At 43.0% G+C, this 12579-nt stretch overlaps 1 protein-coding gene across 1 annotated transcript in view; it reads left to right on the forward strand.

The window, feature by feature from the left end:
• Window positions 1–12579, forward strand: part of LOC124556322 (protein C12orf4 homolog) — a 151103-nt gene that overhangs the window by 32518 nt on the left and 106006 nt on the right. Inside the window, exon 6 of the mRNA XM_047130294.1 lies at window positions 3064–3182. Within this exon, the coding sequence (XP_046986250.1) occupies window positions 3064–3182 (119 nt within the window). The remainder of the gene's footprint in view (window positions 1–3063; window positions 3183–12579) is intronic.

Raw genomic sequence — 12579 nt, forward strand, 5'->3', positions numbered from 1 at the left:
GAAGTTCTGCTGTTTCCTTGCACCTCTTTTCATGGTTTACATTCCTGTTATATGTACATGACAGAGCAAAACTGAATATAATTCTGAAGGTACTAGGGTAGATAAGATATTACTTCAGTGAGAAAGTTCCTTGTTTATGGCGAGTCACTTTGTGTCTTTTATGTAAGTGTATATGACTAACAGGGAGAGTAGACTGATAATTTTTCAGGATGGCCTCCAGTAACTCTAAAATCAGTGGCTGCTGGCTACTAAGGCTTATGAATGTCCAGGAAAATAGAGGCCTACACTGGAATGTACCCTTCCATACTATTAGCTTATTGCATAGATGGGTACTATCAGTGGATAAATGGAGTGCTAGAAGTTCAGATAGTCCACAAGTACACAAAAGAATGCAACCTGTTCTGTCTAAAAGTAAACTGTTGCTTCCTTAATGTAGGTTTCTTTGCAAGTGAAATGTGTTGCCATAATCTGCAGTGCAATACATAAACACTGAATTGTTTTACTGGCCGACAGAAAATGCAGTCCTTATATTACTTACTGATTAAGAAAGAAAGGAAACAAAAGAAGAAAAGTGTTGCCATTTAAGTGAGTTAAAGGTTGGCAGGTGTTCTGAGTTTGTGATGCGTATCCATAATTGAAAGTTATGTAGACAGGTACTTTCTGCCAGATGAGCAGTTTGGTGTAAAGTAAGAGTTAGCAGGAAATACCTGAATTCAGTGAAACTGTTTCGTACCCAGAAGGCTGTTATCACTTGCAGATGGTTTATGGCTACCACAACAGTAGCTTTTTAGAACAAATGGTAGGATGAGAGAGCTTGTTCTGTATAAAAACAATGACAACACTCTTTTGTAAACTACAGAAAAGACACACATTTGATTAAACAGTTCATCTTCTACATTGTTGTCAGCAGTGAGGAAGCCAGAGACATGCCTCTGTTCATGGAGACAGTTAAAAACACTTGCGGTAAGGCATATATTTTCATGTTCATATTACAATTCTCAGCATTTTAAACCTGTCACATCAGACGTGCCATTGGTTATTGCGAATGCTACAACCTTATAGTCTCTGCAGTACTATTTAAAAGAGGGAGAACTGCAGTACTGCTTTATCACTGGTTGTAGGTGATACTAATATCAATTTCTGCATAAGAGGGGGGGAACAGGAACCTCACCATCCAACTCCCACCTGAAGAGGATGTGGAGGATGGTGAATTGGGGTGAGCCAGAGGTTGCTCGAAGGTAGAAGAATCCCTTTATTAATTTATTACAAGCTGCAGCTATGCTCAGCAGTGCCCATGTAGTATTACTTGATAAAAAGTGGAAAATATGTTCTCAAGTTCATAGTACTTCTCTGTTTGAATGGAAACACACACTTGAGAAACACATGGTTAGTCTTTCTCAGACTGTTAAATTTTTCCATTCTTTTTTTGAAGCCATTTTGACTATTTTTCGACTGTGACTGTTTCAAGAAATATATAAAGGTGTTTTTTTTTTTTTTTTTTAATTACCACTACCAGTCACAAACTTTGTCAACTATTGTATTACTTATTTGGTGACATGTTTTGAGGGGATCCCTCATCTTCAGGCTAAATGGCATTACAAAAACAACTTTACAATAAGGTCATACTGATGTTACATAGTATTTTCATAAATGCTGTGGTTATCTTTGTTCTTCTTTACAATTTTCCATTCTGTTAGACTATTAATCAAAACATCATAAGAAATACCATCACCAATTTCCCAATAACATCAAAAGAAATATTCACATTTTAGATAGTTTTATGTAAATTAAAAGTTTATGTTGTGATGTGATCTACATGAAGTAGCATTTCTGTCATTACAAGTGATAAATGTAAAAAAAAAATTGTATATAAAAGATGTAGATACAGGAAGTGTGGTGTAAGGTGTAATAAAATACTTGGGCACATACATGTATGTGCACCAACTAAAGGTGTGATGCAGTTTCACTTAGTTTTGCTGTTGCATTGCGGCAGAGTGAAATTATGGGAGGGAGGAATGATCCTTTACAATCCTGTTGAAACAAAACTCCTGATATTTCATGGGAAATTTAAGTGACTACTACTTGTACACCATAAGAAGTCACAGTAAATAGTTGGCACATCAGCTGGTGTCAGTGCTACAATCCAAATAATAACTACCACATTGACAATAAGATGGCAGATGGTTTGCTTCTAGGACTTAGCTACTTGTGTTGTGAATGAGCACTGGCCACTTTCCTTGTACTGTTCACCTCTCTCCTCTAAAGGCAGACTTTTCCAGGTACACAAGCAGTAGGAATTTGATATTATCATGGGGAATAATTACTGTAGTAGATATCAATTGTGTTCATAACAGCCCAGTAATTTAACTGTCTTTGCATAGAAGGTGACAAGTGACACCTGTGTTGATTCACGGATTAAGTTTTTAGCCATTGAACAGTTTGTGAAACGAGAGACTTTGTTTTAGATGATAATAGCCTTGAAATTCTTGTTACTTCTATTTGGTGTTGTGTAATGTTTAAAAGTTGGGCAAATTTCAGTGAGCTCCCCAGTAAGAAATATGGTCAAGATAGTACTTTATGAAAGAGAAGTTACAGGATGTAGTCTCTGGGATTAAAACATTGCAGTATTAGTACTGAAGTTGTTATTGTGCATCAATTTGGAGATGATAACAAAAAAATTTTATTTAGGAGCAGTGATACCTTATGTTAGTCAGAATTTGATAGGAAGAAAGAGGGGAGTGGCGGAGGAGGAGGAAGAGGAGGAGAGATAGCTGTGAGTTGCTAAGAGATTGGCAACTCGAGAACTATGCATTCTCTTGTTGATGTTAGGTTTTAACAAGTGGTGCTGTTGTTGTACCACTGATTCTGTTTCTGAGATGGTTCAAAAAATTAATCTCAAGTATTATAGGAGGCTAGCAGAAGTTTAGTACTGTTGGCTGAAAGAGAAATTGCAAAAATAGCAACATTGAAAGTTCAAAATCTCTACTCCCCGCTCCTGCCTCCTGCTTCTTTTGTTGTACGTGTTCTGCATGTGTCATTTTAATTTTGTTTGTTGTTTTTCAGAAATCTTGATCCTCAGCCACAGCGCTTGCAGACTGCTCTAGCCCTTTATTCCAGTGACTTATGTGGATTAGTTGTACTGACAGATAGCCATATTGGAGCGTTCACAGGATTAACTAAAGGTAATTATGACAGCTTTCCAGCAAGGAATGAAGTGCTTTATTTTATGAATGCTTAAATACATGTCAAAACTGGTTTTTTATCAATGCTCATTTTTACACAACATGACTCCTACTTTTTTTTTAGTGGTTTATTTGAAATAGTCATCGTCTCCCTGCAGTTTGTGTTCTTTATCATTCACCCCTTATGTTGGAGTCCTGGGAAACTGAAGAGAATTGTTTTCATTTTGTGTCTAAATAGGACATAGGAATCATGGAGATAAGATTAGAATAATTACTACGCACACAGTAATGCCTGCTTTACCCACGGCCGAACCTATGTGATCACTCCATTTCATCTCCCTACAAAGTGTTACATGCCGGTGTTTGTATGACGACTCCATCTGTGACTCATTCATCTGTGACTCATTGATATTATAGTCATAGGATTCTATGTTTTTCATTTTCATTTTTTCATTTTGTGAAGTGCAAAATTTTACATTTCTGAACATTTAGAGCAAGTTACCAATCTCTGCACCACTTTGAAATCTTATCAAGATCTGACTGAATAGTTATGCAGCTTCTATCAGGTAGTACTTCATTGTAGATAACTGCATCATTTGCAAAAATTATGAAGTTGCTATTAACATTGTCTTCTGGGTCATTAATATACAACATGAACAGCAAGTGTCTCATCATATTTCCCTGAGGCACACCCGAAGTTACTTCTACATCTGACGGTGACTCTACATCCGAGATAACATGCTTTGTCCTCCCTACCAAAAAGTCCTGAATCCAGTCACAAATTTCACTTGATGCCCCAATATGGTCATACTTTCGACAATAAGCATAATGTGGTACAGAGCCAAATGTTTTTTGGAAATCAAGAAATACTGCATCTACCTAATTGCCTTGATCCAAAGCTTCTAGTAATCATGTGAGAAAAGTGCAAGATGGGTTTCACATGATTGATGTTTTCGAAATACATGCTGTTTGGCATTGAGGAGGTCATTCTGTTTGACACACCTCATTATGTTTTAACTCGTAATATGTTCTAAGATTCTATTACAATGTAGACTGGAGTGGCCTGTGCCTATTTCCTAGAACAGGGTATGGTTTTTTATTCAAGGGATCTATGATAGATTATTGTTAGAAGAGGGGCTGACTCAGCAAATTTGGTATAGAATCTAGCAGGGATTCCATGGGGGCCAGGACCTTTGTTCAGTTTTAATGATGTCAGCTGTTTCTCAACACCACTGATGCTAATACTTACTTCATTCATCTTTTCAGCAGTACAAGAATTAAATTGTGCCGATTTTCCTGGGTTTTCCTTTGTAAAGGTACATTTGAAAATGACATTAAGCATTTCAGCTCTTACTATACTAATCTTGATTTCATTTCCTGACTCATTCACTAGGGACTGGCTAGTAACTTTGGCACCACTAACATCATTAAATATGACCAGAATTTCTTTGGGTTCTGTGAAAGGTCAGTTGACAATATTCTGCTATGGTAGTCATTGAAGGCATCATGCATTCCTCTCTTGACAGCCAAATGCGTTTCATTCCACATTTATCTACCTATATATCCCAGGGGGCTCACTACTCTTTGGTGAGTATGTGCTGGACTGCTATGGGGCCCCAGCCTTTGCAGCACTATGTCCTCTTTTTGTGCTGCAATCGTACACTTCGACTATCTCTTATCTCATATGACTTTCCGTTGGAGAGTCTTTTTGGTGCAGACCCTGCCTGGACCTGGTTCACAATTTTGGTCTTGATTTCCGGTTTTGCTCTCTGCATTATCCTCACATTCCATTAGTGATTATATGGTTTCCATTATTGGGTTTGACCTGCCATCTTTTCCAGATTTTACAGTAGTGTGTGTCATGCAGGGAAGGTCGTCCACTGCAGTGCATGGGGCAAGGGGTCTCCTGTCAATTGATTACTGGCCAGGTAGCTGTTGCTGTGGGTGGGTGGAACCCATGAGGAGAGTCCTACTTCAGAGTGGGCGGCACAATGGTGAATAGTTCACACATGAAGCAACTTACACTTTCTCCCACAGGTGATCTCATGGCCTTTTTCCCACTGGTGATCTACAGCCCCAGCAGTCTCTTCAAATGGAAAGGTCTTATACAATGCAACAAAGTATGATCGCAATGCATTCCCTTCCCTCGTCACGTCATGGGAGGAATGCAGACTAGACGACAAGGAGCAAAATTCTACCTCCAATACCTGGTCTTTACCAGGACCGATGGTGACGCCTTTTTGGTCACAAAGACTTTATTTTTTGTGGAGAACATTGAAGACAAATATGGGGAAGTTGCAGCCATCTCTAAGATGAAGAATTTCTCACTCCTCATTAAAATGTCATCTGCTGCCTAGTCACAGCCACTGCTCTCTTGTGATTCTTGTAAAACTTTGGATGCAGTTTCTGTGACTGTCACTCCTCACAAGAGTGTCAGTATTGTCCAAGGTGTCATCTTTCACTGTGATCTGCAATCTGACGATGAGCTGCGGTGGGGTGTGCACTTCATCTGTTGTGTCCATAGGGGACCAAGGGAAAACAGAGTTCCTACCAGGCCTTCATCTTGGCTTTTGATGCTGATAAGTAGCCTGAGAAGGTCAAGGTGATGAAACCCTATGTTCCTCCTCCTATGAGATGCTTCAGGTGTATGAAGTTCAGACATAGGTTTTCCCATTGCGCTGCTACCCCTTTGTGCAGGAATTGTGGAAGTCTGCTGCACAAAAATGTTCCATGTGCCCCTCTTCCCAACTGTGTAAACTGTGGTGAGCTCAACGCTCCCTCTCCCCAGATTACTCCATTTTTAAGTGTGAGAAGAAAATTCAGGAGTATAAGACCCTGGACAAGCTCACATATCAAGAGGCCAGAAAAAAGTACTAGCGTCTTCACCTCAGACAAATGTCACAGTTGTACGCTATAGCTGCAATGTTGTCATCTTTTCTCTTGATGATGCCTTTCTCTGTTGTGCCTCTTACAGTGGGCCCTCAGAGCTGTCTGCTGATACCTGTCCCCAGGCAGTTGAGGGCCCTTCTGCTGCTTCCCTCGCACCCACTTCAGAAACATTGGCTCCTCCCCCTGCCAGGCACACGGTCGCAGTCCTCCAGCCAGTCACCTCATCCTCTTCCATTTTGTCTAGCTAGGAAGAGGTCCCTTGGGACTGTTCCTTCCACGGTTCCTGCTGGCCCATAGCCAGACACCAGTTGTGGCTGAAGGAACCTCATGGTGCTGGCTGTCGGGCATATCGTTCTTCCTCTGTTCTCAAAACCAATTCAGGGAAACCCTCTCAGTCCTTGTCTTCTAAGGAGGAGGAGGACATAAAGAAGTCCTCCAAGATGAAGGAAACTCCAGGGGCCCTTATGCCACTGGACTCTGCATGTACACCTTCTGTGCCCAATGTGGAGATCTCGGTGGCCCCTGAGGCACCAGATTACCCCGGGTAGTGTGCCACAGAACCTATGTCAGTAGATCTCCTGATGTATTGACTGGTGGCAGTACATGACCCTGGGTCATAACCTGTCCCTCATGGTCACTTCATGGTCCCCACAGTATTCAGTCTGATCCTCCAGTGGAACAGTCATAGATTTTTCCACCACCTGGCTGAGCTATGGCAGGTTTTAAGCACATACCATTCATTGTGTATTGTCATCCAGGAAACATGGTTTCCAGCAATTCGACCCCTGCTCTTCATGGCTGTTGAGGTTATTTTAAGAACCTTCAGACTATGAGAGGGTATTCGTACATATGTGCTGGAATGTAAATACAGTGACCTCGTACCTCATGATACACTATTGGAGGCTGTGGCTGCTCAGGTATGGGCACATCAAGATTTTACTATCTGTAATGTTTATTTCCCTCCCGATGATGATGTGCCCCAGGATTTACTGTCTGCATTACTCTCTCAGCTGCCCCCCCCCTCCCCCTCCCCCTCCTTTCCTCATCTTGGGTGACTTCAACACCCATAACCCTTTGTGGGGTGGAACAGTGATAACTGGTCATGGTAAAAACATTGAAACTTTACTAGCACACCTCAATCTTTGCCTGTTGAAGTCACTTAAGTGTGGATCACGGAACTTATTTGGCCATTGATCTCTAGTTTTCCAGTCCTGGCCTTCTTTCATCTATGCAGCTTGCTAATTGGTCCCTCTGTCAGAAGTTCAGGAGGTGTGACCTGATGTGTGGACAATCACCTAAGGCAGGTGAGTCCCCCTCTGAGGAGGGCCCCCAGGTGGTAGGAATGCGCCATCGCAGATTCTGGCAATCATGGCGGATTTTCTCACAATGAGGCTAAAGATTCCAAGACTCTTCCAGCTGCACCTCAGTTCCTCATGGTACCATGTATCGAAGGAGATAGTCCTTCACAGTGGTTAATCAGTTTATAATTAAGAAAGGTATTGATGCAATTGCAGGCCCTGTGAAATTCTACTCTCGCTTACATAATGGCACTTTAGTTTGGATACCAATTGTGGTTCTGAAGCCCAACAACTGCTTGTAGCTTTATTGCACGACAGATATCCTGTTCCTGTTGAGTCCCATCAAACGCTGAATTCCTCACGTGGTGTTATTTACTCAAGATTGCTTGATACTGTGACTGAAGGAGAAATCCAAACTTACCTCTCTGATCAGTGCCTCACTGGAATTCATTGGGTAATACAAGAGGTTGGTGCAACCTTAATGCCTACACACACTCTTTTTCTCATGTTTGATAGAGTAGTGCTTCCATCAAAGATCAAAGCAGGGTATGAAGTCATCAAGGTCTTGACCGTACATTCCAAACCCGATGTGCTGCTACCAGTGTTAACGTTACAACCATACTCGTGTCAAAGCACAGCAAAATGTGTTACTTGTGATAGGGATGCTCACAAGGGCGATTGCCCACCTCCTCCCCACAATGGTGACCATGCAGCCTCATCCTGAGAATGTCCCTTGTATCTTGATGAGCAAGCCATCCAGGAGATCTGGGTAAAGGAAAAACTGCATTGCCCTGTCACTCACAAGTTATTGGCTAGTTGAAAGCCCTGCATTTTGTCATGTGGCACTTACAGTACTGTTCTTGGTACACCTTGCTCTACAAAGGACACAGCCACATAGACTTTTGACCTCATTTTCAGCACCACAATTGTAAAATTGCCTAGTGTTATGATAGCATCCCCGTCACCCCCCCCCCCCCCTCCTCCTCCTCCTCCTCCTCCTCCTCCTCCTCCTCCTCCTGTGCTACAAGCTACCAAATCTTCACCTCCAGAGATGAAATCACCAGATACAAAACTGGCAGGCTGGAAAGGACAGAAGGAATATTCCCATGAAGACTTTCTACATCCCTCCAGCCATCAAACATCTGAGTCTTCATCTGCTAGCTGCAAAGGCCCCAAGAAATCAAACAAAGGCAAACGGTCTTCTCCTTTGCCAATTCAGAGATCCTCTTCAATGGTGTTGCTGCATGTTACTCTCATCCAGCCAACATCTGTTTCACCAGTGCACACCATCAACCATTTTTCTACCCTGGAATCTGCAGGCCAACCCAGTGAGAATGCCGATGCTTCTGTAGATGTCGTGGAACAAGATCCTCCAGCTTCTGTGCCCTGTGGCAGTGAGTCTTTAAATGCTGGCACTCTGTAGCTGCAGAGGTGACAATCCTTCATTTTTTCCCTCCTACCCTTTCCCCATCATGACTCTCCTCCGATGGAAAGTTCACAGCATTAGATCCAACAAGAAGGAATTATGGCTGCTCTTGGTATCACAGTGTCCACTTGTTTTCTGCCTCCAGGAAACAAAATTGTCTCCTCACGACCACTTTGACCTCTTGCATTTCTTTCTACTCCCCTGAAGACAGCATTCCATCTCATGGAGGGAGTCGTGCTGCTCATCTGGGATGACGGTCATAGTCAAACCATCTCAGTGAACATCCATCTGTAAGCTGTTGCAGTCCACATTTTCCTTCCTCACTTTTCCTTTTGTCTTTGTAATATCTACATCCGTCTGTCATTTGGTGTCATCAGGGAAGACTTCCTACCATTTCATTGTTCAACTCCCTCACCCCTTTTTGCTTCTTGGTGACTTTAATGCACATCATCCCCTCTGGGCCTCATCCAGAACTTGTCTAAAAGGTGCCCTCTTGGCGAACCTCATGTGCCTTAACAGACACACACCCACATTCCTTTCAGAACTCCATGCACACCTATTCCCATTGGGACCTCTCATTTTGCACTACCTAGCTTGCCCATCGTCTCGAGTGGTCTGTTCTTTTGGACACATACTAGAGTGACCATTTCCTGTGTGCTATCCATTTGCTGACTGTGTGTAAAACCAACTGGCAGCTTTCTGAGGCTGGGTGGAGGCTTTACTCCTCCCTGGCAACCTTCGCTGACCGACATTTCCCCAGTTGTGATGACCAGGTAGAATACCTTCCAAATGTTATCCTTACCGCTGCAGAACATTCCATTCCTTGCTCTTCATCTTTACAGTTCCATGTCCTGGTCCCCTGGTGGACTTGAGGCATGTCACAACACGCTTCGCGCATGCAGACATGCACTCCATCTTTTTGACCATCATCCTATGATGGCAAACTGTATTAATTATAAAAAATTGCTTGCACAGTGTCGTTGCATTCTTCAGGCTAGCCGGATTTAATTTACTTGTTCTTTTAACAGTTTCACTCCATCTTCCATCATGTGGGTCAGCCTCCAGTGGTTCTCTGGGACCAAGGTCCAGTCTAAAATTTCCAGCCTGACTGTAGCAGTCATTGTGGACCTCATTGCTATTTCAAACACCTTATGCCACTATTTTGCGGAGATTTTGAGCAGTACCCTCCGTCACCCTGCCTTCCTCCGTTGGAAACGAGTGGAAGCGGCTCAGGTGATATCCTCCTTGTCTCTCACTTCACCGTATCTTGCACCCCAGGGCTGGATGATGTTAACATTCAGATGTTGCAGCACCTTTCTCTTGCACTTTTTCTTCATAAGTACAATCGCATCTGGGCAGATAGCACGTTTCCCCAACACAGGTGTGAAGAAGACACTATCATAACCATATCTAAGCCCGGTAAGAGCAAACACCTTCCTTCTAGCTACTGACCCATTTCTCTCACCAGCTGTGTTTGCAAGGTGATGGAATGTAGGATTCATGACCAGCTGGTATGGTGGCTCATCGCTTTGTCAACCCATGTCATGAACAGTTTTCTGCGGAAATACGAGACTGTGGCCATGTTTTTTGATTTGGAGAAAGCCTAAGAAGCCTGCTGGAGGACAGGCATCCTCTGTACACTCTACACATGGGGCTTCCTTCAGGAATTGTTAAAAGACTGAGTGTCCATGGTACATATGGTTTCTGCCTTGTCGGACACCTTTATCCAGAAAAACAGGGTGCCTGAGGGCTTTGTCCTGAGTGTCGCCCTCTTTGGTATAGCTATTAACACTGTTATGGCCTGTCACCTACCAGACATCTTTGGCTCCCTTTTTGTTGACAAGTATGCGATCTATTGCAGTTCTCTATGGACTTCTTTCCTTAAGGGGTGTCATCAGTGATGTCTCATTCATATTTATTCATGGAGCATCGATGATGTCTTTCGCATTTCCACTGGCAAAACTGTTTTTATGGATTTCTGGTGGTGCAGTGGGATTTTTCCACCTTCTTTACATATTGGGTCTGTTGCTCATCTGTTTACTGAAACTACTAAATTCCTCAACTCGTGCTTGATAGGAAACTTTCTATTTCCTCCTACATGTCTTATCTGACAGCTTGCTGTACCCAGTCCCTCAGTGTCATAAGTGGTAATTCCTGGGGAGCAGATCAGACCACACTCCTCAGTTAGTGCAAATCCCTTGTCCATTCAAAACTAGAATAAGTGAGTTTTATTTATGCATGTGCACATCCGTCCATCTTACCTTGTTTAAATACAATCCACCATCAGAGAATCCATTTGATCACTGGTGCCTTTTACACCAGCCTGGTTGGGAATCTCTAAGCAGAAGCTGCCAAACTTCTGTGTTATACCGGCATGATGTTGTGTTCAGCAAATACGCATGCCGTTTGTGTGCCATGCCCGGCCACCCAACCTGTGCTGCCTCCTTCGATGACTCCTTCGACCACCAGTATGGGGTGTATCCCTCTTCTCTGTTATCTCATCGAGTTCACTTTCAGCTATTGCTCCAGCAACATACCTGTTGCTTTCCCAGTGTGTTTGAACCCTTCACCACATAGGCTTTGTGTGGCTGCCCATGTTCACCTTAGACTTCATGAGATTTCTAAGGACACTGCTCCAGACTTGGTCTGTCGCCATAAGTTTCTCGACCTTCACACGGAACTTAGCGATAGTACCTTTGTATACAATGATGGCTCTCGGACTGACCGTAGTGCAGATGTGCCTTTGTCATTGGCCCAAACGATTTTCGGTATTGGCTTATGGAACACTGTTCTGTATTTACAGCAGAGCTCTTCGCCCTGTATCAGGCCATGCAATGTATCAGGCAACACAGGCTTTTCACTTGTCATCTGCTCAGATTCTCTCAATGACCTTCAGAGCCTCTGCGTGCTTTCACTTGCTCACTCTTTATTTAACCTCTGTTCGCGACAGTCTGACAGGAAATGAGGCTGCTGACTGCTGCCAAGGCTGCAGTCCTCTACCTTGGCCTGCTAGTTCTTCCATTCCTTCTGATAATCTCCATGTTGCTGTGTACCAGCATATGGTGTCGCTTTGCCATCACCACTGGATTTCGCTTCATGGGAACAAGCTCCAGGGAATTAAACCTCTCCCAGTGGCTTCGCTGACCTCCTCTCGGCCCTCTCACCATGAGATCATTTTAGCTAGGTAGCGTATTAGGCACTGTTGTTTTAGCCATTGTCATTTGTAAAGTGATGAACCCCCTCCCACTTTGTGCTCATTGTCATCAACCTTTGAGGGTTTGCCATTTCCTGACTGGATGCTCTTTTTTAACCACTTACGTTCTAATGGATGTTTGCCATCTTGAGTTATCAGTCATTTTAGCACATGATGCATGGGCTGTAAACTACGTTTTACTTTTTATCCATTGTAGCGATATGGTGAAGGGCATTTAATCTTAGTTCAGAAGCTCCATTGCCTGTGCAGCATATATTGTGGACATTTCTCCAAGTTGTTGTCCTTATTCTTAGCTCTTTTTCCTCCCTTCGATTGGGCTTAATGTGTAGTTTGTTTTTACCTTCTTTTTTGGATTAGTGTTCTAAGGTTCTGACATGGGCGCCTATGACCTTAGTTGTTTTTGCGCCCTAAAACAAAATAAAATATATCCACTGGAGGATCCACAATGACTTGTGTCTTAGTGACCACTTCCTGATCATCCTGTCCCTCCTTCAACTTTTGCTCTCTGGATGCTCACCTGGGTGGGTTCTCTGTAATGATGACTGGGATGGATTCACCTCTGCTGTTGTC

The sequence above is a fragment of the Schistocerca americana genome, chromosome X (genome assembly GCF_021461395.2).
Source record: "Schistocerca americana isolate TAMUIC-IGC-003095 chromosome X, iqSchAmer2.1, whole genome shotgun sequence".
NCBI lineage: Eukaryota > Metazoa > Arthropoda > Insecta > Orthoptera > Acrididae > Schistocerca > Schistocerca americana.